General features: G+C 42.6%; 2 protein-coding genes across 2 annotated transcripts in view; one reads left to right on the top strand and one right to left on the bottom strand.

Moving 5' to 3' along the window:
* Positions 1-10,476, top strand: part of LOC106576894 (cadherin-23) — an 84,852-nt gene extending 74,376 nt beyond the window's left edge. The window contains exons 16-28 of the mRNA XM_045700638.2: positions 15-128; positions 3,140-3,269; positions 3,483-3,746; positions 3,899-4,060; positions 4,470-4,726; positions 4,869-4,966; positions 5,225-5,425; positions 5,684-5,724; positions 5,804-5,864; positions 6,287-6,416; positions 6,929-7,048; positions 7,222-7,353; positions 7,731-10,476. Of these exons, the coding sequence (XP_045556594.2) occupies positions 15-128; positions 3,140-3,269; positions 3,483-3,746; positions 3,899-4,060; positions 4,470-4,726; positions 4,869-4,966; positions 5,225-5,425; positions 5,684-5,724; positions 5,804-5,864; positions 6,287-6,416; positions 6,929-7,048; positions 7,222-7,353; positions 7,731-8,048 (2,028 nt within the window). The 3' untranslated portion in view covers positions 8,049-10,476. The remainder of the gene's footprint in view (positions 1-14; positions 129-3,139; positions 3,270-3,482; positions 3,747-3,898; positions 4,061-4,469; positions 4,727-4,868; positions 4,967-5,224; positions 5,426-5,683; positions 5,725-5,803; positions 5,865-6,286; positions 6,417-6,928; positions 7,049-7,221; positions 7,354-7,730) is intronic.
* A 155-nt stretch (positions 10,477-10,631) lies between these two features.
* Positions 10,632-22,380, bottom strand: part of eif3l (eukaryotic translation initiation factor 3 subunit L) — a 21,039-nt gene continuing 9,290 nt past the window's right edge. The window contains exons 11-15 of the mRNA XM_014154435.1: positions 12,560-12,693; positions 12,023-12,196; positions 11,506-11,695; positions 11,299-11,379; positions 10,632-11,069 (exon numbers count right to left, since the gene is read on the bottom strand). Of these exons, the coding sequence (XP_014009910.1) occupies positions 11,004-11,069; positions 11,299-11,379; positions 11,506-11,695; positions 12,023-12,196; positions 12,560-12,693 (645 nt within the window). The 3' untranslated portion in view covers positions 10,632-11,003. The remainder of the gene's footprint in view (positions 11,070-11,298; positions 11,380-11,505; positions 11,696-12,022; positions 12,197-12,559; positions 12,694-22,380) is intronic.

The raw sequence follows: 22,380 nt of genomic DNA, 5'->3' as shown, positions 1-22,380 counted from the left end.
GTCCTGTCCCTCAGCTGATTGTTGTGGCCTATGACCTAGGTCAGCCCGTGCCTTATGAGACAACCCAGCCCCTACAGGTGGCGCTGTTGGACATCGATGACAACGAGCCTGTCTTCTTCAAGCCTCCGGTGAGTGGGGGAGAGTTAGAGAGCTTGGCCGTGTCTCATTTGAGGAAGATGTTCCCTCCACTCTGCACTAATTCACACTCATCTTCCTGCAATGAAACATAGCCCTGGACTCCTCAGCTATAAATCACACTCTGGGTTTATACCTTACCACTAAGTGATACTTGAAACGGCAGAATATTCTTTCTGTACCAAGCATGTTTGTGTGATCAAACCACCTTTTCAAATCTCTAGATATCTCTCCCTTCATATTTGTTTTTTATTTGGTATTTTGTTTACTGTGTTTGTATATTAGTCAATAACCTCATTTACACCTGGCACTAGCATGCGTCCTTTGTCCTGATCTTGCCCATATTTTCAGAAATATGTCTACACATGGTATTAAAATGTGTCTCATATCTGTCTACTGTGTCTGCATTGTGACCAGATTTTATGGGATTATGGTGATTTACAGTGCCTTCAGAATATATTCACACCCCTTTACTTTTTCCACATTTTGTTGTGTTACAGCCTGAATTTAAAATTGATGAAATTTTGATTTGTTTTCACTGGCCTAGACACAATACCCCATAATGTCAAAGTGGAATGACGTTTTTTGACATATTTACAAATTAATTAAAAATGAAAAGCTGAAATATCAATAAGTATTCAACTCCTTTGTTGTGGCAAACCTAAATAACTTCAGGAGTAAAAATGTGCTTAACAAGTTGCATGGACTTACTCTGTGGCAAATAATAGTGTTTAACATGATTTTTGAATGACTACCTCATCTCTCTACCCCACACATACAATTATCTGGAAGGTCCCTCAGTCGAACAGTGAATTTCAAAAACAGATTCAACCACAAAGACCAGGGAGGCACCTATTGGTACTGTAGATGGGTAAAAAAAAAAGTTAACTGACATTGAATATCCCTTTCAATATGGTGAAGTTATTCATTACAGTTTGGATGGTGTATCAATACACCCAGTCACTACAAAGATACAGGTGTCCTTCCTAACTCAGTTGCCGGAGAGGAAGTAAACCGCTCAGGGATTTCACCATGAGGCCAATGGTGACTTTAAAACAGTTACAGCGTTTAATGGTTGTAATTGGAGAAAACAAACTACAATGTTGTTGTGTAGTAACAACATTGTAGTTACTCCATAATACTAACCTAATTGACAGAGTGAAAAGAAGGAAGCCTATACAGAATAAACATATTCCAAATATACAGAATAAACAGATTCCAAAACATGCATCCTGTTTGCATCAAGGCAGTAAAGCAACTCCAGTGTAGTTTTGGCCTTGTGTTTTAGAATTTTGTCCTGCTGAAAGGTGAATTAATCTCCCAGTGTCTGGTGGAAAGCAGACTGATTCCGTTTTTTCTCTAGGATTTTACCTGTGCTTGGATTCATTCCGTACATTTTTTATCCTGAAAAACTCCACTGTCCTTAATGTGTGTCAAAGCAATTAACTTTTTTCCTGAATACAAAGTGTTATGTTTGGGGTAAATCCAATACAACACATCACTGAGTACCACTCGCCATATTTTCAAGCATAGTGGTCATGTTATGGATAATTGTTAAGGGTAATCGTTAATTGTAATCGTTAAGGACAGGGGAGTTTTTCAGGATAAAAAATGTACGGAATGAATCCAAGCACAGGTAATATCCTAGAGAAAAACCTGGTTCAGTCTGCTTTCCACCAGACACTGGGAGATTAATTCACCTTTCAGCAGGAAAAAATTCTAAAACAAACTCAGTGGCCGAGTTACAGTCTTGACTTAAATCTGCTTGAAAAAACTATGGCAAGACCTGAAAATGGTCGTCTAGCAATGATCAACAACTAATTTCACTGAGATTGAAGAATGTTCTGAAGAATAATGGGCAAATGTTGGAAAGCAAACTGAACCAGTTTTTCCTCTAGGATTTTACCTGTGGTTGGATTCATTCCGTACATTTTTATCCTGAAAAACTCCCCTGTTCTTAACGATTACAAGCATAACCATAACATGATCACTATGCTTGAAAATACAGAGAGTGGTACTCCTGTCACGAATCCCACCGAAGGTGGCTCCCCTGCCTGCTCAGGCGGCGCTCAGCGGTCGTCGTCGCCGGCCTACTAGCCGCCTCTGATCCCTTTTTCCTTTTCTGTTGGTATGTCTTATTGTTTGCACCTGTTCCTTAATTGTGTGTCTTGATTTGTGGTTATTTAAGCCTGTTGAGCCCGCCCAGGTTTGTGCGGGATTATTTTACGTCAGTGTGCTTTTTGGATGTGCTGGCGATCTGCCTGGATTATTTTCTTTCCGGACTGTGTGCCCGTTGTGAATGGGTTGGTCATTTTGTTCACACGCCTGTTGTGTTGGCGTCGACCGTGTCGTACCAGAGAAAATAAATCTAATGTTTTCTTACCTCTGCTCTCTGCGCCTGACTCCTACCACCACTCCTAGCATTCGTGACAACTCCGTAATGTGTTGTATTGGATTTGCCCCAAACATAAGACTTGGAAAGTTCTTAGAGACATACCCAGAAAGACCCAAAGCTGTAATCGCAGCAAAGGTGCTTCTACAAAGTATTGACTCGGGGTTGTGAATACTTATGTAAATTAGATATTTCTATCTATTTAATCCATTTTGAATTCAGGCTGTAACACAACAACTGTGGAATAAGTCAAGGGGGTAGGAATACTTTTTGAAGGCACTGTAAATGGTTTCACTGACCAGATCCATCTACACTTGTAAGATATCATGACACAATGTGTGCCTGACTGCCTCAGGAGGTGGTCAGGAAGATCTGGTCACAATCAGATCACAATGCGTCTTTAATCGTCTACACCTGTCTGAAAATATGGGCACAATCTGAATGTGGACAAGATCAGGTCAAAGGATGCATGTTAGAACCAGGTATAAACGGGGCTAATGTGTTGGTTTCATATGTGTGACGATTTTGTCTTACGTCTGGCTCATGTATCTGTGTGCGTATGTGTGTGCATGCATGCCTGTCTGTCTGTCTGTCTGTCTGGTTCGCTCTCAGCGAGGCAGCCTATCGTACCAGACTCTATCTGTGGCAGAGCACTCTACTCCAGGGACAGTAGTGGGTAATGTGAAAGGAGCTGTGGATGCAGACGAAGGCTCAAACGCTGTAGTCTACTACTTCATAGCAGGTCTGTGGAGAGGACAACACAACACTACAGACACACACACAAACAGGCACAGAAGCACACACACACACACACACTGATTCATCCATACCGGACAATGTAGAAATATCAGTCCATTATTACTAATACTGAATAATGAAATACCTTTTTGGCTTCTGCCTGTTGCTGTCCCTTCTATGAATGGATGTAACACTGATTTCCACCCCTGCCCTTTAGGGGGAGATACTGAAGGGAACTTTGGCCTGAACCCAGGGGGCATACTGAAGGTGAAGAAGGATCTGGATCGTGAGGACATCTCAGTATACTCCATCATCGTCAAGGCCTCCAGCCACAGGAATTGGGTCCCTCCCAGGGATCAGAGGTCAGCCCGGGGCAGAGCCCTTGACCCCAGCCATGACCCCACCCTGCAGGAGATCAGAATCTACCTGGAGGACATCAACGACCAGCCACCGCGCTTCACCAAGCTGGAGTACACTGCAGGTACTGTACATACAACTGGGGTGGGGGTTTGTGTTTCTATGTGCATGTGTGTGAATTGATAATATTGTGATGCTCTCACTAACCAGTTCTCTCCTTCTCTCTCATCTTCTCTCTTTATGTCCCCCCCTTCCCCTCTCTCTCTCTCCCTTTAGGTGTGGCAGCTGATGCCAAGGTGGGCTCAGATCTGATCCGGGTACAGGCCATAGACAACGACATAGGGAACAACAGCCTGGTGCTGTACCATGTCCTGTCCATTCGCTACATTAAACTCCAGTCCAATGACTCTGAGGACATAGGAAATGTCTTCATCATAGGTCAGTCACTGCCTACTGCCTAGCATGACTATTATCTGTGTTTGTGTAGTATCCCTTGTTAATCCTTGATAACCAATGTTGGTATCAATTCCATTTCAATTCAAAATTGAGGCAATTCATTGAATTGAAATAGAATTGCCCCCTACTATACTCATTGATAACTAAGGTTGGGATCAATTCCATTTCAATTAAGGTGAAAATATTGACAGAAATTAAATTGCCCTAACCATGTTGATAAATCTTTCTCCCTTCAAAGTCTCCTTACCAGTCCTTTATAACAACGGTTGGGATCAATTTAATTTAAATTCAGATGATGAATTTACTACTGTAAATTGACTGAATTGAATAGGAATGGGCCTCAACCCCATTGATAAGCATGAATCACAATGGAATTGGCCCTGAACCTTAGGAGAGACAGATGGGATCATCCGTACCTTTGACCTGTTCACGGCCTACGACCCGGGCTACTTCATGGTGGAGGTATTGGCACGGGACCTGGCGGGCCACAGTGACATCGCCATGGTGGACATTTACATCCTGCGGGACGACCAGCGGATGAAGATCATCATCAACGAGATACCCGAGCGGGTTCAACAGTTCCAGGAGGAGTTTATCAACCTGCTATCCAACATCACCAGAGCCATAGTCAACACGGACGATGTGCAGGTAGGTGGGGTTGGGGGATGTGGAGGATGTGTGTGTCTCTGTGCAGGTGTGTGTGTGCATGCATGCTAGTGTATAAAATTACATATGAAATGTGTGTGTCCCACTATCCCCCTTTGTCATCACCTCCTCTGTTTCTGCTCAGTTCCACGTGGACAAGAAAGGCAGAGTGAATTTTGCCCAGACAGACGTGCTCATACATGTGGTCAACAAGCAGACCAACCGCATCCTGGACGTGGAAAAGTCAGTTGCTGCCTGGCAGTATAAATTATTAGTATGTTATTACCTATAGAAATGTAATTACTAGAACGGACATTCCCCATATTTAGTGTAGCCATGAATTTTCTGGTCAAATTGCAGTGGTCTGAGGGGGCTTTGTCCCTTCTAGTAATTATATTTCTATGTCATTACATTGTTACTTCACTAAAATCATGCTGTATAAGTCTACTCCTCTCTATGCTAAGCCCATTGTCTCTCCTTCCCTGGTCTTGTGATTGACAGGGTGATTCAGATGATTGATGAGAACAAGGACCAGCTGAGGAACCTGTTCAGGAATTACAACATCCTGGACGTCCAGCCTGCCATCAGCAGGAGAGCACCTGATGACCTCACAACGCTACAGATGGCCATCATTATCCTAGCTGTGTTGCTCTTCTTGGCAGCCATGTTGTTCATCTTCACGAACTGGTACTATCGCACAGTGTAAGATCTGTAATTGTCAAACATATTATACCAATCCGCTTTAACTTATACAATCCAATAATCATACTCATACTAAACCACTCCATTTTACAATATGTTCTTATGTATCAAAGTGTTGATTGTTCTTTCAGTTCATCTCAATTGTCAATTACTTTTTCTTTCAATGGAATTTGTAATGGTGTTAGGAGACAGTACTTTGGCTTGGCTATGTAAACATGTTGATCATCTCACCTGTTTGTGTGATGTTCTGTGCTACAGACACAAGAGGAAGCTGAAAGCCATTGTAGCAGGATCCACAGGTGAGAGTGAGAGTGAGAGTGAGAGTGAGAGTGAGAGAGAGAGAGAAAAAATATATATATTCACCTGTCTGTCTTCTAGGAAACCAAGGTCTCATGGACATCCTGGATATGCCCAACACCAATATATACGCATTTGAGGGGTGAGACAATCTAGATTACAGTGTGAATGCATTTTAGAAATCCTTAAAACATTTGAAAACCTACTTTTTTGCACGTCACTCATTTCAATTATATTTTACTTTTTTTTTACATTTTAGTCATTTAGCAGACGCTCTTATCCAGAGCGACTTACAGTAGTGAATGCATACATTTCCTACATTTTTTTTCGGTGCTGGCCCCCCGTGGGAATCGAACCCACAACCCTGGTGTTGCAAACACCATGCTCTACCAACTGAGCTACAGGGAAGGATATGTCTGTGGCGGCTTATTACTTTTGCAAGCTCACAGATGTGCATGTTGTGCTGATCTTAAATGTCTGACAGTTGTGTATATATTATCTAATTAGACTGGTGAAGTATTTGCTGTGTGTGGTTATAGCTAAGACTGTGTTGTTGACACTCAGGGCCAACCCTGTTTGGCTGGACCCGTTCTGTCGGAACCTGGAGCTAGCTGCCCAGGAAGAGCATGAAGAAGACCTGCCAGTGAACCTCAGTGAGATCACTGACCTCTGGAACAGCCCTGCTCGGACTCACGTGAGTACAGCTATCTACGTATGTTCATGTACTTCTATGAGTACAGCGAGTTATCTTTGTTAATAAGTACTGTGCCCAACCATGGGGCTTGTGAATATCCACTATACAGCACTCAGAACACCACACTACACAGTATTGTGCTACTAACACCATAGGGAAGATGAAACCACCATCTGTCTCAGGTTTACATGCGCTCCAATTAGTCATCATGGCTCTGCCCTCCAAGTGACCCACAGGCCGGGATTCAATCAAAGGCACATTGTTGACAAGTGCACTGCACTTGACTTTTAAAGGTAATTAATGCTTGAGCCGACTGCTGCATTTACTGTGAATGCGATCTCTGCAAACATCATGGAAATTGCCTGCATTGTTCGACAGTGCAGTACGCATTTCATTGAATCCCGACCAAAGTCTAGCTCTGGATCTCTTTGTCTCTCCTATCCCCAGTGATGTTCGAAGCCACGCGTTAGTCTTTAACTGAAGTGTGTGTGTGTTTGCATTACACCCTGCAGGGAACGTTTGGCCGCGACCCCCAGGCCAAGCCTGAGGATGACCGCTACCTGAGGGCAGCCATCCAGGAGTACGACAATGTCGGCAAGCTGGGCCAGATCATGAGGGAGGGGCCCATTAAGGTGAGGAACATACACACACACAGGTGTCCTCTCAGGTGGCAGAGTCCACACATTCCTGTTGGGGACTAATATTAAAACATTGTTTTATAGGTTCTGTGCAGCTATCTAAAACATTGGGATGGGTAAATGTGATTTTGATTGACTGTGACTGACCTTAACTGCTGTCCTATCAGGGCTCACTGCTCAGTGGGGTTTTGGACAACTATCTGAGGCTCAAAAAGCTATTTGCAGCCAGACTGGTCACCAAGTCGACCAGCCAATGCGACCAATCGTCAGTCACAGAGGTGGAACGTGAGAAAAAGCAGGTCCGATCCTGCTGCTGTGTGCTGTCCTGTTCCCTGCCACTGGAGGGCGCGCTCTCACTACTCTTTCCTCTACTGGCGCTTCCCCATCTCACTGCCTCTCACTCTGTTTGCATGACGTCTGTAGGCCACTGCCAGCCCACTTTACTGCTCGATAGGATGTTGCAACTCACTGCTAGTGCTAACTACCTGCTGTTTTTCTCCTCAGAATTCCTTTCAGGCAAATTTCTGACTGCTGCACTCCTTTTCACAATATTGCATCTGAATGTCAATGTTATTTACTTTTGATGAGACAATTGGTGCTAACTGCTTTTGTAAATTTTCTCCTATTCCCTAATCCATTCCTATCCTCCATGCCTGTTCCTTCATTCCTCTCCCAGCTGATCCAGAGTGACCTGGATGATGACGAGGATGACTGTGTGGGCATGGGTGACAGCTGGGGCACGCTGCGCTTCAGACACAAGCTCCCCGTTGAGATGAGGGGGCCCGACGGCGTCCACAGCAGCACGGGCACACTCCTAACCTCTGACCTCAACAGCCTGCCAGAGGACGACCAGCGGGCACTGAACGTCACCGATGGCGGGCTGTACTCCGAGCGCAACACCTGTACCGAGTCAGCCAAGTCCACACCGCTGTACCGTAACAACAAGGATACTGACACGCTGACCGAGAGCCCGCTGGAGATCACAGAGTTATGACTAGCCGAGGCCTCGCTGGTCTGAGAAGAGCCACGACTGAGTGGTGTCCTACTGCTGTCCCCCTGCCTTCTCCCCTATCCTCTCCTCAAAAACTGAGGGTCAGACACTGACCGCTGTTACCAGGATACAGCCAGGGGAGATTGGGGAACGTGGGTAGAGGGCCAGGGGTTGGAGGAGGTGGAGTGTGTGCAGTCTTGGAACTTCAAATGCCAGTGAAGATCTTCATGAGCCATGGATGGCATGTGTGAGGGATCCCTTCAAAGATGGATTTTAATTTGGTTTAATGTCTGATGGTGGACCAAATGCAAAGGCTTAGGGGCTCCTGAGTGGCACAGTGGTCTAAGGCACTGCATCTCAGTGCTAGAGGTGTCACTACAGACACCCTGGTTCGAATCCAGGCTGTATCACAACGAGCCGTGATTGGGAGTCCCATAGGGCAGTGCACAATTGGCCCAGCGTCGTCTGGGTTTGCCCCAGTGTAGACCGGAATTTGTTCTTAACTGACTTGCCTAGTTAAATAAAGGTAAAATAAAAATAATAAATGTGTCAATCGAAGACCTGGAACATAGAATAGCAGACCAAATTGAAAGACTACTAAGATTTAACATGGTGAAAAAGAACACACTATGGCCAGCTTGTCTGGGACATCTCTTGCAGGACACCATTTGGTCTCCTACAGTCATTCTAAGATCAAGATGGAGAGAGGCCAAGACTGCTTTTTATAAGGGGAGATCTGTCCAATAACAGCCTACTGTCAGACAGAAGTAGTGTCCTTCTGGAGTTACGTCCTAGGTTGCACACACTCGCACAAAAAAAAAGCCACAGACCAGCGAACGGCCACCAAATGGACTGTTGAAAATAGTTAACATGACATAGAAATGTATTTTTTTTTTTAATTTACTGTAAAAGAGGTAAGGGATGAGCACTTATTGGGTGAGGAAGGGAAGAGGGGATAGATAAGGACATTCTTTGAGTTGAAAGGACTTATGGTGACTGCAGTGCACTTCTCCCGATGAATGGGTTGTCTTGGGTATCCTGAATTTGGAGACCTAACTGGACATCAACAGACATAGGTCTCCATATTTGACTATAAAAGGACTACAGAAGGACTTGTTTAATGTCATCATTGAGGAGCACAGATGAAGAGGAGGCTTTGTCTGGATATTAGCACAAGAGACCACTTCAGTATGCAGGGGGTTAATAAATAAACCCTCTGCTATAGTGGCCAAGTAGCCTGGTTAAACCTGACTGAACGCTGAGCTCACCACTGTAACATCTGTTTTGCGTGCCAGGCTAGTGGCCCAGTAGAGCAGCTCTAGGACTGGATGAACCAATAATAAAAGACAACACTCACTTATTTGAAGAGTACACTGATAGACAGAGCCAAAGCGAGCGCATCAATACAGTTCTTCGCTTCAAGTTACATGGGCAATATGGTAATAAAAATAATTGGGATTGAGTAAGAGTGGAACAATGCCTCAGTATGGAACTGGAAGCCTTATCTTCAGGCAAAATTCAATCCATAGCACTGAAGATCTGCGGTATAGCAAGATTGAGCCGATATATGCAGTGTTTACCGTGAATGCAGTGTGAGAACTTTGTTTTTAAATTTCAATTGCGCTATACCCCGTATCTTCAGCCCTATGGAATGAATCTAGCCCTTGGGTTGCCAGAAGGGGTAAGGGTGGGAGTATATATATATATATAAAAGAAAAAGAGGGCATGCTGCCCCACAAAAAAAACATGACATTGCCACCAGAGTGAGTTCATGGTCAAAATGAGCAGCATTTGCTTTATTTTATTGTAAAGCAAAAAAAATGACTCGTACCAAAAAATATTTTGGAAGAAAAAAAATGCTCTTACCAAAATGGGTAGAGACAAAATGGATGTTTGAAATATGTGTACTACATTGTACTTTGGAGACATTTGTCGGTTTTCCTTTTGTATAGCAACCGTTTCCCGACCTGAGTGTTAAGCATTATTTATTGTCATTGTCACCCAGCCCTGAGTTACGTGTTGAGAAATGTTGTGGATGATCTGTGATAAAAAAATAAATATGCAACTGCCTCAGTCCCAGGGTCTGTGTGTAGGCAATTCCTCTCACTATTGGAGCACTGAGGAGCTGGTAACTAGTTATACTGTAAAACTACACACTATGCTGATCATGTGTCTACTGATTGAGCAGTCACTGACTATCTTGATGAAGTTGACCTGACAGATGCCTGGCTACCCAGACTCCTTGCTACGGCCAAACACTACACCACACCCATAGACATTAGTTTCTTCTCCACAAGTCTGGATCTGAGTACCTCCCTGACCCTTCACCGAATGCGAACACATTCAGGGGCATCCGATTGGTCCAGAAACTGATAGGTTGGACCAGAGGCAGAACATGTGGGTAAAGCGGCAGTTTGAAAATTTGTCATTGGCTTTGATCCTGATTGGTTGGTTTTGTACAAGGCCCCTCGTCACCACAAACTACTTCAATGATGGCAGTCAGACCAAAGTATGTAGCGAACAACAGAGCGGTAGAATAATTTAGTATCTGGAAATACATGAAGGATGACAATTTCAATACACAGCTCATGATATTGGATGACATTTTATAGTTGACATTTGTTATACATTAGATAATCTCAGTAGTTCACCTAATAACATACAAAACTCAAGTTTTATAACTTTTACGATAGAGTAATTTAAACGTTGGTAGCTAAATGTTGCCATCTAGTGGTTCTGATTCATCATCATCAACTACTGTACTATTCGTAAAAGGTACTAAAATCACAGTACAACCTGTTCATTAATAAAAATGACCACATGTGCACCTGAACAAAACACCAGCAGGACACCACTTCATCTTTTGTTTTCAAACTACATAGAAAAACATTATTGATAGTTCTCTTGGTGGATCCAAGAGAGCCAGGTAGGCCACACACTGTAAATCAGAGTTCCGACTCATGTGGCCCGGGTGGTTGTGGTGCTGGCTCCACTCATAGCCATCTTCTTCAGCGTTCTGTTCAACTGCATGGCGAATAACACACAGAAGCAGAAATGTATCTTAAGTTAAACCAAATCCAATATCATGAAGGAGACTAACTTTTCTATTCTCTGGGAAGGTTTATATATAAAAAAGAAAATACAGAAGCAAATGTCTGCAATGTAACAGAAATACTAGGACAAAAGGAAAACAAGGACTGTTGCTACATGGAAATACAGCTCTAAAGTAATTTGAAAATGTAGCATTTCTCACCTCCTCAAACTTGTGGATCTGTCTGATGAAGAAGTCTCCATAGCGGCGGGCCACCTTAGTGTCTGCGATGTGGATCATGTCCTGCAGGCACATAACAGACAGGGAATACAGGTTAGTTCAAAACATTATTTCCAAAGAGTTAATTCATTAAACAGTCTCTAAAATGACATGAGTAGGCTCTGTCTCACACACACACAGTGCACACACCTTGTCGATGTAGAAGTCGACCTCAGAGGCGGACTGAAACTCTCCGTCCAAGGCAGAGATGCCACTGGTCCACACCAGGTTCTTCATCTTGTGTTTGAAGACCAGCAGCTGGATGCGGAATTCCTGCTCTGTCATGTCCAGGAAGCCTGCCAGCTTGGCCACGGGCATGGTGGTGTAGAGCTTCAGGAAACTGGACAGAAGGGAGATGGAGCAGGGAGAGTTTAGAGGGAGGGAACCAAGGAAGCATGTTAGAGAGCAATGCTCTCTAACATGGGTCGTGTTCAGTAGGGAGAAACTTTTAGAAATGCCGTGAAACAAGGAGGTGCTGAACTTGAATTTCCAATACAAATTCTCTTTGAGGACATTAAAGCTAATCTTATTTTATCTGTCCAATAAGACACAAATTTTAGATTTTCTACAGTGTACCCCACTGAAGTCAACCCTAATCAACATCATGGCCCCTAACAGAGATATGAGTGTAGCAGCGCATCCGACTCTCACAAAGATAGCGCATTACCTGCGGATGGTGGAGAGCTGGGCCTGTTGCTGCACCTCTTCGGCGAACACCTTGAGCTGCTGCTGGAAGGGCTCCTTGTGGTAGTTGGGGTGCACGTTGTCGTAGTTGGGAACCACCGGGGACAGGAACTTGGGACAGGCGAAGCTGAAGAGCTCCTCAAACACCTGCAGGTCTCTGGGGGGGGACGCACAGTCATGTCAGCCAGGACTCAAACACCAACTATGGCCAAATTCAAACCCTAGACCCTTACAGGTGTAAGCAATATTGTAATAGCTCTACCTTGCCCTCTGATAAGCACGGTGGAAGATTCACCAAATTGCTTAGACCTGTGGTTCCCAACTTTTATTTTAACCATGGCACACCCATGGCTGTAAAAAGTTGCCGCACACCTGAGAGTTCCTCAAGGCACACCAGTGCACAACGGTTGGGAACCACTGACTTAGACCAATCAAATCCTGTCAGATCTCCACGTAGTGTCTAGGGGTTGATTTGGGATTGGGCCTATAACTGTCTCGAGTGTCTTTCGCTCTCGCTCACCCCTTCTGCATGCGAAGCATCTTGTCTCCGTACTTCTCCCTGAGCTGGGTGTGGATGCTCTCGTCGATGCGCATGGGGTACATGGTCAGGGCGATGGCCAGCAGCCCATGCATCTGCTCATTCTGCTTGTTGATCTGGAGGAGCAGGAAGAAGTGACTCAACCGATCACCAGGGTCGTGATCATTTTAAAACTTCCATTATGTGCCCTTATGAACATGACCCAGCTTTAAGCTGGAGATGTCAATCATAAATCAGTAATCTAGCCATCATAGTTATTGCAGGTTAGGCCCACTGACCAATGTTCATCCAAATTTTGGGGGGCACTAAGCAAATTTAAACTCTTGTGAGGGGAAACTTGAACTTTGTGAGCATTCTGTGCAACTTCCTGCATGCGTTTACATTGAACACTTAGGCTGTATCCACTGCAGGTTGCAGTTTTAGACAGTGGCCAAGTAAGCTACTGAGGCCATTTGAGCTCATTAGGCCTATCAGACTGACGTACCAGTAAAAGCAAAGGATCAAATGCATCCCATAAAATGTTTATATTAAAATAGATATTGATTTCTGTGCGTCTACAGCAGCCTGTTGTTCAATGTAGGCCTATTACAGGGTTTATTCTGGAGAAAAAAAAAGGGGCTCAGGTGGTGGGCGTTGCAATGGGCGCGTTCGGCCCATCGGCGTGCCTGAATTTCAGCAAACATTTTACAGACTCCCTATCTTGGCAGTGTAGAGAAATTATTGCATTTAAGGGTTTTTCTTTATTTTTTCTATTTTCTACATTGTAGAATAATAGTGACGACATCAAAACTATTAAATAACACATGGAATCATGTAGTACACTTTTTTGGTTAAAACATCAATATATTTGAGATTCTTCAAATAGCCACCCTTTTCCTTGATGACAACTTTGCACTCTAATGGCATTCTAGATAGTCAGGGGGAATTGAACATTCCAAAAACAATTAATTTAGCAGTGTAGATTTTGTTTGAGCAAAATGTCACATAATTAGCCATTGTAAAATGCATAGAATTGCAGGAAATGTACTTAACCTGTTGGGGCTAGGGGGCAGTATTGAGAATTTTCAAAAAATGTGCCCATTTTTAACTGCCTCCTACACCATCTCAGAAGCTAGGATATGCATATTATTAACAGATTTGGATAGAAAACACTCTGAATTTTCTAAAACTGTTTGAATGGTGTCTGTAAGTATAACAAAACTCATTTGGCAGGCAAAAACCTGAGAAAGATACACCCAGGAAATGAGAATTTTGTGGCTGTACTATTTTCGAGTCATTGCTAATAGATCACACAGTGACAAAGGATTCATTTCGCACTTCCTACGGCTTCCACTAGATGTCAACGATCTTTATAAAGTTGTTTGAAGCGTCTATGATGAACAGAGACCGGATGACAACGAAGAGAAGTTGACATCCCTGGGAGTCGTCACTTCATTATTGTGCGCACCTGCGCGTGCATGTGAGGCAAGACATTTTTCAAAAACGGTTTTCAAGACACAGGAGAGGTCGGGTTGAAATATTACTGATGTTTCACGTTAAAAATGGCCCTAAAGATTGATGCTAAACAACGTTTGACATGTTTGAATGAACGTAAATAGATTTTTTTTTTACTTTTCGTCGTGACTCCCCCCCCGCCCTACTTTTGAGGAGCCTACTGTACGCCTAACAACATGGAACAATTTGGAGTTATTTGGACATAAATTATGAACTTTGTTGTGGACCTGGGATTCCTGGAAGTGCCTTCTGATGGAGATAATCAAAGGTAAGGGGATATTTACAATAGTATTATTGATATTAGATGGTGCTAACCTGTATATCCTAGCCTATTGTTCTTAGCATGTTCTTAGCATAGGACCCCGTTTATTGCAAAGTGTGATTTCCCAGTAAAGTTATTTTGAAATCTGGCAATGCGGTAGCATTTACGAGATGTTAATCTACACTGCTCAAAAAAATAAAGGGAACACTAAAATAACACATCCTAGATCTGAATGAATGAAATAATCTTATTAAATACTTTTTTCTTTACATAGTTGAATGTGCTGACAACAAAATCACACAAAAATAATCAATGGAAATCCAATTTATCAACCCATGGAGGTCTGGATTTGGAGTCACACTCAAAACTAAAGTGGAAAACCACACTACAGGCTGATCCAACTTTGATGTAATGTCCTTAAAACAAGTCAAAACGAGGCTCAGTAGTGTGTGTGGCCTCCACGTGCCTGTATGACCTCCCTACAATGCCTGAGCATGCTCCTGATGAGGTGGCGGATGGTCTCCTGAGCGATCTCCTCCCAGACCTGGACTAAAGCATCCGCCAACTCCTGGACAGTCTGTGGTGCAACGTGGCGTTGGTGGATGGAGTGAGACATGATGTCCCAGATGTGCTCAATTGGATTCAGGTCTGGGGAACGGGCGGGCCAGTCCATAGCATCAATGCCTTCCTCTTGCAGGAACTGCTGACACACTCCAGCCACATGAGGTCTAGCATTGTCTTGCATTAGGAGGAACCCAGGGCCAACCGCACCAGCATATGGTCTCACAAGGGGTCTGAGGATCTCATCTTGGTACCTAATGGCAGTCAGGCTACCTCTGGCAAGCACATGGAGGGCTGTGTGGCCCCCCAAAGAAATGCCACCCCACACCATGACTGACCCACCGCCAAACCGGTCATGCTGGAGGATGTTGCAGGCAGCAGAACGTTCTCCACGGCGTGTCCAGACTGTCACGTCTGTCACATGTGCTCAGTGTGAACCTGCTTTCATCTGTGAAGAGCACAGGGCGCCAGTGGCGAATTTGCCAATTTTGGTGTTCTCTGGCAAATGCCAAACGTCCTGCACGGTGTTGGGATGTAAGCACAACCCCCACCTGTGGACATCGGGCCCTCATACCACCCTCATGGAGTCTGTTTCTGACCGTTTGAGCAGACACATGCATATTTGTAGCCTGCTGGAGGTCATTGTGCAGGGCTCTGGCAGTGCTCCTCCTGCTCCTCCTTGCACAAAGGCAGAGGTAGCGGTCCTGCTGCTGGGTTGTTTCCCTCCTACGGCCTCCTCCACGTCTCCTGATGTACGGGCCTGTCTCCTGGTAGTGCCTCCATGATCTGGACACTACGCTGACAGACACAGCAAACCTTCTTGCCACAGCTCGCATTGATGTGCCATCCTGGATGAGCTGCACTACCTGAGCCACTTGTGTGGGTTGTAGACTCCGTCTCATGCTACCACTAGAGTGAAAGCACCGCCAGCATTCAAAAGTGACCAAAACATTAGCCAGGAAGCATAGGAACTGAGAAGTGGTCTGTGGTTACCACCTGCAGAACCACTCCTTTATTGGGGGTGTCTTGCTAATTGCCTATAATTTCCACCTGTTGTCTATTCCATTTGCACAACAGCATGTGAAATTTATTGTCAATCAGTGTTGCTTCCTAAGTGGACAGTTTGATTTCACAGAAGTGTGATTGACTTGGAGTTACATTGTGTTGTTTAAGTGTTCCCTTTATTTTTTTGAGCAGTATATAATTCTTTGAATGACAATATTATAATTTACCTATGTTTTCGAATAGTAATTTTGTAAATTGTAACGCTGATTCACCGGAAGCTTTTGAGGGGAAAAAAATTCTGCCACTGTAAAATGCTGTTTTTGGATATAAATATGAACTTGATGGAACAAAAATGCATGTATTGTATAACATGATGTCCTAGGAGTGTCATCTGATAAAGATTGTCAAAGGTTAGTGCATAATTTTAGCTGGTTTTCTGCTTTTGGTGACGCCTGTCCTTGAATTGAAAATGGATGTTTGTACTTTTTTGGCTATGTACTGTCCTAACATAATCTAACTTTATGCTTTCACCGTAAAGCCTGTTTGAAAATCGAAGTTTGTTTTGAATTTCCCGCCTTGATATCAATCCCAACTGAGGGATTAAGGCTAGCCCTAGCCCCAACAGGTTAACCTGTTAGGGCTAGGGGGCAGTATTGACACGGCTGGATAAAAAAAAACATACCCGATTTAATCTGGTTACCACTCCTACCCAGTAACTAGAATATGCATATACTTATTACATATGGATAGAAAACACCCTAAATTTTCTAAAACTGTTTGAATGGTGTCTGTGAGTATAACAGAACTCATTTGGCAGGCCAAAACCTGAGAAGATTCTGTACAGGAAGTACCCTGTCTGACCATTTCTTGGCCTTGTTGATTATCTCTATCTATTACAGGGGATCTCTGCTCTTACGTGACACTTTCTAAGGCTCCCATAGGCTCTCAGAAGGCGGCAAAATGCTGAATCGTGGCTTTGCAGGCTCTGGCTGAAACAAAGTAGCGCGTTTGGATAGTGGCTGGTTACAGTACTGTGACTCAGGCTCGTGCCCGCGTCAACCGAAAGCTTTGTTTTCTTTCCTCTGTTTTGCTAAACGGAGATTCCCGGTCGGAATATTATCGCTTTTTTACGAGAAAAATGGCATAAAAATGGATTTTAAACAGCGGTTGACATGCTTCGAAGTACGGTAATGGAATATTTAGAAATCTTTTGTCACGAATTGCGCCATGCTCGCGACCCTGATTTACCATTTCGGATAGTGTCTTGGAACGCACGAACAAAATGCCGCAATTTGGATATAACGATGGATTATTTTGGACCAAAGCAACATTTGTTATTGAAGTAGCAGTCCTGGGAGTGCATTCTGACGAAGACAACAAAGGTAATGAAACTTTTGTAATAGTAAATCGGAGTTTGATCAGGGCTAAACTTGGTCGGTGTCTAAATGGCTAGCCGTGATGGCTGGGCTATCTACTGAGAATATTGCAAAATGTGCTTTCACGAAAAAGCTATTTTAAAATCGGACATATCGAGTGCATAGAGGAGTTCTGTATCTATAATTCTTAAAATAATTGTTATGTTTTTTGTGAACGTTTATCGTGAGTAATTTAGTAAATTCACCGGATGTTTGCGGGGGGTATGCTAGTTCTGAACGTCACATGCTAATGTAAAAAAGCTGGTTTTTGATATAAATATGAACTTGATTGAACAAAACATGCATGCATTGTATAACATAATGTCCTAGGGTTGTCATCTGATGAAGATCATCAAAGGTTAGTGCTGCATTTAGCTGTGGTTTTGTTTTTTGTGACATTATATGCTAGCTTGAAAAATGGGTGTCTGATTAATCTGATGTTTTGCTTTCGTTGTAAAGCCTTTTTGAAATCGGACAGTGTGGTTAGATTAACGAGAGTCTTGTCTTTAAAATGCTGTAAAATAGTCATATGTTTGAAAAATGGAAGTTTTCGGATTGTAGAGGAATTTGTATTTCGCGCCACGCCCATCATTGGATATTGGAGCAGGTGTTCCGCTAGCGGAACGTCTAGATTCTCGTGACAAGACTCTCGTTAATCTAACCACACTGTCCGATTTCAAAAAGGCTTTACAGCGAAAGCAAAACATTAGATTATGTCAGCAGAGTACCCAGCCAGAAATAATCAGACTACCCATTTTTCAAGCTAGCATATAATGTCACAAAAAACAAAACCACAGCTAAATGCAGCACTAACCTTTGATGATCTTCATCAGATGACAACCCTAGGACATTATGTTATACAATACATGCATGTTTTGTTCAATCAAGTTCATATTTATATCAAAAACCAGCTTTTTTACATTAGCATGTGACGTTCAGAACTAGCATACCTCCGGTGAATTTACTAAATTACTCACGATAAACGTTCACAAAAAACATAACAATTATTTTAAGAATTATAGATACAGAACTCCTCTATGCACTCGATATGTCCGATTTTAAAATAGCTTTTCGGTGAAAGCACATTTTACAATATTCTCAGTAGACAGCCCGGCATCACAGGGCTAGCTATTTAGACACCCGCCAAGTTTAGCCTTCACCAAAATCAGATTTACTATAACAAAAATGTTATTACCTTTGCTGTCTTCGTCAGAATGCACTCCCAGGACTTCTACTTCAATAACAAATGTTGGTTTGGTCCAAAATAATCCATCGTTATATCCAAACAGCGGCGTTTTGTTCGTGCGTTCTAGACACTATCCGAATGGTAAATAAGGGTCGTGCGCATGGCGCATTTCATGACAAAAGATTTCTAAATATTTCATTACCGTACTTCGAAGCATGTCAACCGCTGTTTAAAATAAAGTAAAAAAGCGATAATATTCCGACCGGGAATCTGTGTTTCGGCAAATAGAGGGAAAAACACAAAGACGGGGGCGGCCAGTGCACGAGCGTAAGCCCTTTGTCCTCTGATAGACCACTTAGCAAAAGCGCTCGTGTGTTTCAGCCAGGGCTTTGAATTACGTCATTCAGCTTTTTCCCGGGCTCTGAGCGCCCATGGAAGATGTAGGAAGTGTCACGTTAGAGCAGAGATCCTTTGTAATGGATAGAGATGGCAAAGAAGTTCAAGAAATGGTCAGACAGGGTACTTCCTGTACAGAATCTTCTCACGTTTTGGCCTGCCAAATGAGTTCTGTTATACTCACAGACAGCATTCAAACAGTTTTAGAAACTTTGGAGTGTTTTCTATCCAAAGCTAATAATTATATGCATATTCTAGTTTCTGGGCAGGACTAATAATCAGATTTAAATCGGGTACGTTTTTTTATCCAGCCGTGAAAATACTGCCCCCTAGCCATAACAGGTTAACACCATGGGCCTAATAGGAGACTGGAAATTGCATTGTATATAATGCACAAAACACTATTATTATTATTATAATAACAATAATACAGAGAATACAGAGAATCAGATCATTATTTTTAATTTGGGGGGGCTACCTATTCAAGCCTGTCTCATAATAAAACACTGCCCATTTAAGACAAAAAGAAAGCTCTTTACCTGACTTACTGGCTAAACAGGTAAAGGTTTTGTGCTCTTGTTGGAAGCAATCATTGCAAAAAAACTAAAAAACAACTTGGCTAATAACTCGCTAACTAACAAACAATATCAACAGATGTGCAGCCAACATCTCTGCGCTGGCTGGCATTTCTTCTGCGCTGCAGTCCTGAAGGTGCTGCACACGAAGCTTAGATGGAACATTGACACCAGTGTTTCCCCTAAAAAATTTCCAGCAGCGGTGGCCCTTCCTCTTGACCACAGACAATATTTAACTGTTTTAAAGCAAATTTCCTGCAATTCTACACATTTTGCCATTGCTTATGCGTTTTTTTATGCCATCTGAGTAACTCGCTATAACAAAAAACAATGGGGGCCCATGCCATGAAATTTCTTACATTTTAGGTTCCCCCTGACTGTCTAGTTTTAATTTAGGCGATTGTTAGTTCTCAAAGATGATCTTATTAAAAATATATTGCGCCGTTATCTTTTCTACATACTTTATATCTGGTTTTAGACGTTAATTTCTTTGGGATAGGGGGCAGTATTTTCACATCCGGATGAAAAGCGTGCCCAAATTAAACTGTCTGTTTCTCAGGCCCAGAAGTTAGGATATTCATATAATTGGTAGATTTGGAAAGAAAACACTGAAGTTTCTAAAACTGTTTGAATGATGTCTGTGAGTATAACAGAACTTTTTGGCAGGCGAAACCCCGAGGACAAACCAACCATGATTTCTTTTTTGAGGTCACTCTCTTTTCAATGGGTTTTCTTTGGGAACCTACATTTCTAAGACAGTTGCTTGCAGTTCCTATCGCTTCCACTGGATGTCAACAGTCTTTAGAAATTGGTTGATGTTTTTCCTTTGTGTAATGAAGAAGTACAGCTGTTCAGAACGAGGTTCGAGGGAAGTGTACTGTTTGATAGAGGTGCGTGATCAGAAAGCACACTCCACATTGTTTTCCTCCGGTATTGAACGCTGCTTATCCCGTCTTAACTTCTTTGGGATAGGGGGCAGTATTTTCACGGCCGGATAAAAAACGTACCCGATTTAATCTGGTTAGTACTCCTGCCCAGAAACTAGAATATGCATATAATTATTAGCTTTGGATAGAAAACACTCCAAAGTTTCTAAAACTGTTTGAATGGTGTCTGTGAGTATAACAGAACTCATTTGGCAGGCCAAAACCTGAGAACATTCTGTACAGGAAGTACCCTGTCTGACCATTTGTTGTCCTTCTGTTGCATCTCTATCGAAATTACAGCATCTGTGCTGCTGTTACGTGACACTTTCTAAGGCTTCCATTGGCTCTCTAAAGCCGCCAGAAAGTGGAATTGGGTGTCTGCTGTCTCTGGGCAAAGTATAGGAGCAGAGTTTGTAAGTGGTCAACCTGGGGACAGTGAGACTGGAGATGCGCGGTCACGAGAACTCGCCATTTTTTTCTTTCTCTCTGAATTAATACAACATTGCCCGGTTGGAATATTATCGCTATTTTACGAGAAAAATAGCATAGAAATTGATTTTAAACAGCGTTTGACATGCTTCTAAGTACGGTAATGGAATATTTAGAATTTTTTTGTCACGAAATGCGCTCGCGCGTTACCCTTCGGATAGTGACCTGAACACACGAACAAAACGGAGGTATTTGGATATAACTATGGATTATTTGGAACCAAAACAACATTTGTTGTTGAAGTAGAAGTCCTGGGAGTGCATTCTGACGAAGAACAGCAAAGGTAATCCAATTTTTCTAATAGTAATTCTGAGTTTAGGCTGCCCCGACGTTGGCGGGTCTGAATAGCTAGCCTTGATGGCCGAGCTATGTACTCAGAATATTGCAAAATGTGCTTTCGCCGAAAAGCTATTTTAAAATCGGACAGCGATTGCATAAAGGAGTTCTGTATCTATAATTCTTAAAATAATTATGTATTTTGTCAACGTTTAACATGTGTAATTTAGTAACTTCACCGGAAGTTTTCGGTGGGTATGCTAGTTCTGAACATCACATGCTAATGTAAAAAGCTGTTTTTTGATATAAATATGAACTTGATTGAACAAAACATGCATGTATTGTATAACATAATGTCCTAGGAGTGTCATCTGATGAAGATCAAAGGTTAGTGCTGCATTTAGCTGTGGTTTGGGTTTATGTGACATATATGCTTGCTTGGAAAATGGCTGTGTGATTATTTGTGTCTATGTACCCTCCTAACATAATCTAATGTTTTGCTTTCACTGTAAAGCCTTTTTGAAATCGGACAACGTGGTTAGATTAACGAGAGTCTTGTCTTTAAAATGGTGTAAAATAGTTGATTGTTTGAGAAAATTGAATTGTGGTATTTTAGTTGGTTTTGTATTTCGCGCCGTGCGATGCCATTGGCTGTTGGCTAGGGGTTCCGCTAGCGGAACCTCCGTCCTCAACAGGTTAAATTTGATAGATTATTTACATTAAAATATACCTAAAGTTGTTTTAGGAAAGTTGTTTGAAATGTTTGGGCAAAGATTACAGGTAACTTATGAGATATTTTGTAGTCATTTGGCGCAAGTTGGAACCGGTGTTTTTCTGGATCAAACGCGCCAAATAAATGGATATTTTGGATATATAATGACGGAATTAATCGAACAAAATAACCATTTGTGATGGTTAGTGTCAACAGAAGAAGATCTTCAAAGGTAAGGCATGCATTATATGTTATTTATGACTTTTGTGATGTGCCTGGCGGGTTGAATTCTGATTGTCTGTGTTCGTTTGTTTGGGGTGGTGTCCTCAGATAAAAGCATGGTTTGCTTTTGCTGTAAAGCCTTTTTGAAAATCGGACGCTGTGGTTGGATTAACAAGAAGTTTATCTTTAAAATGGTGTATAATACTTGTATGTTTGCGGAATTGTAATTATGAGATTTCTGTTGTTTGAATTTGGCACCCTGCAATATCACTGGCTGTTGTCGA

Source organism: Salmo salar, chromosome 18 (genome assembly GCF_965601325.2).
Source record: "Salmo salar chromosome 18, fSalSal1, whole genome shotgun sequence".
Classification (NCBI taxonomy): Eukaryota; Metazoa; Chordata; class Actinopteri; order Salmoniformes; family Salmonidae; genus Salmo; species Salmo salar.
The sequence above is the reverse complement of the archived record's forward strand: the minus strand, read 5'-3'. Positions and strand labels throughout refer to the sequence as shown.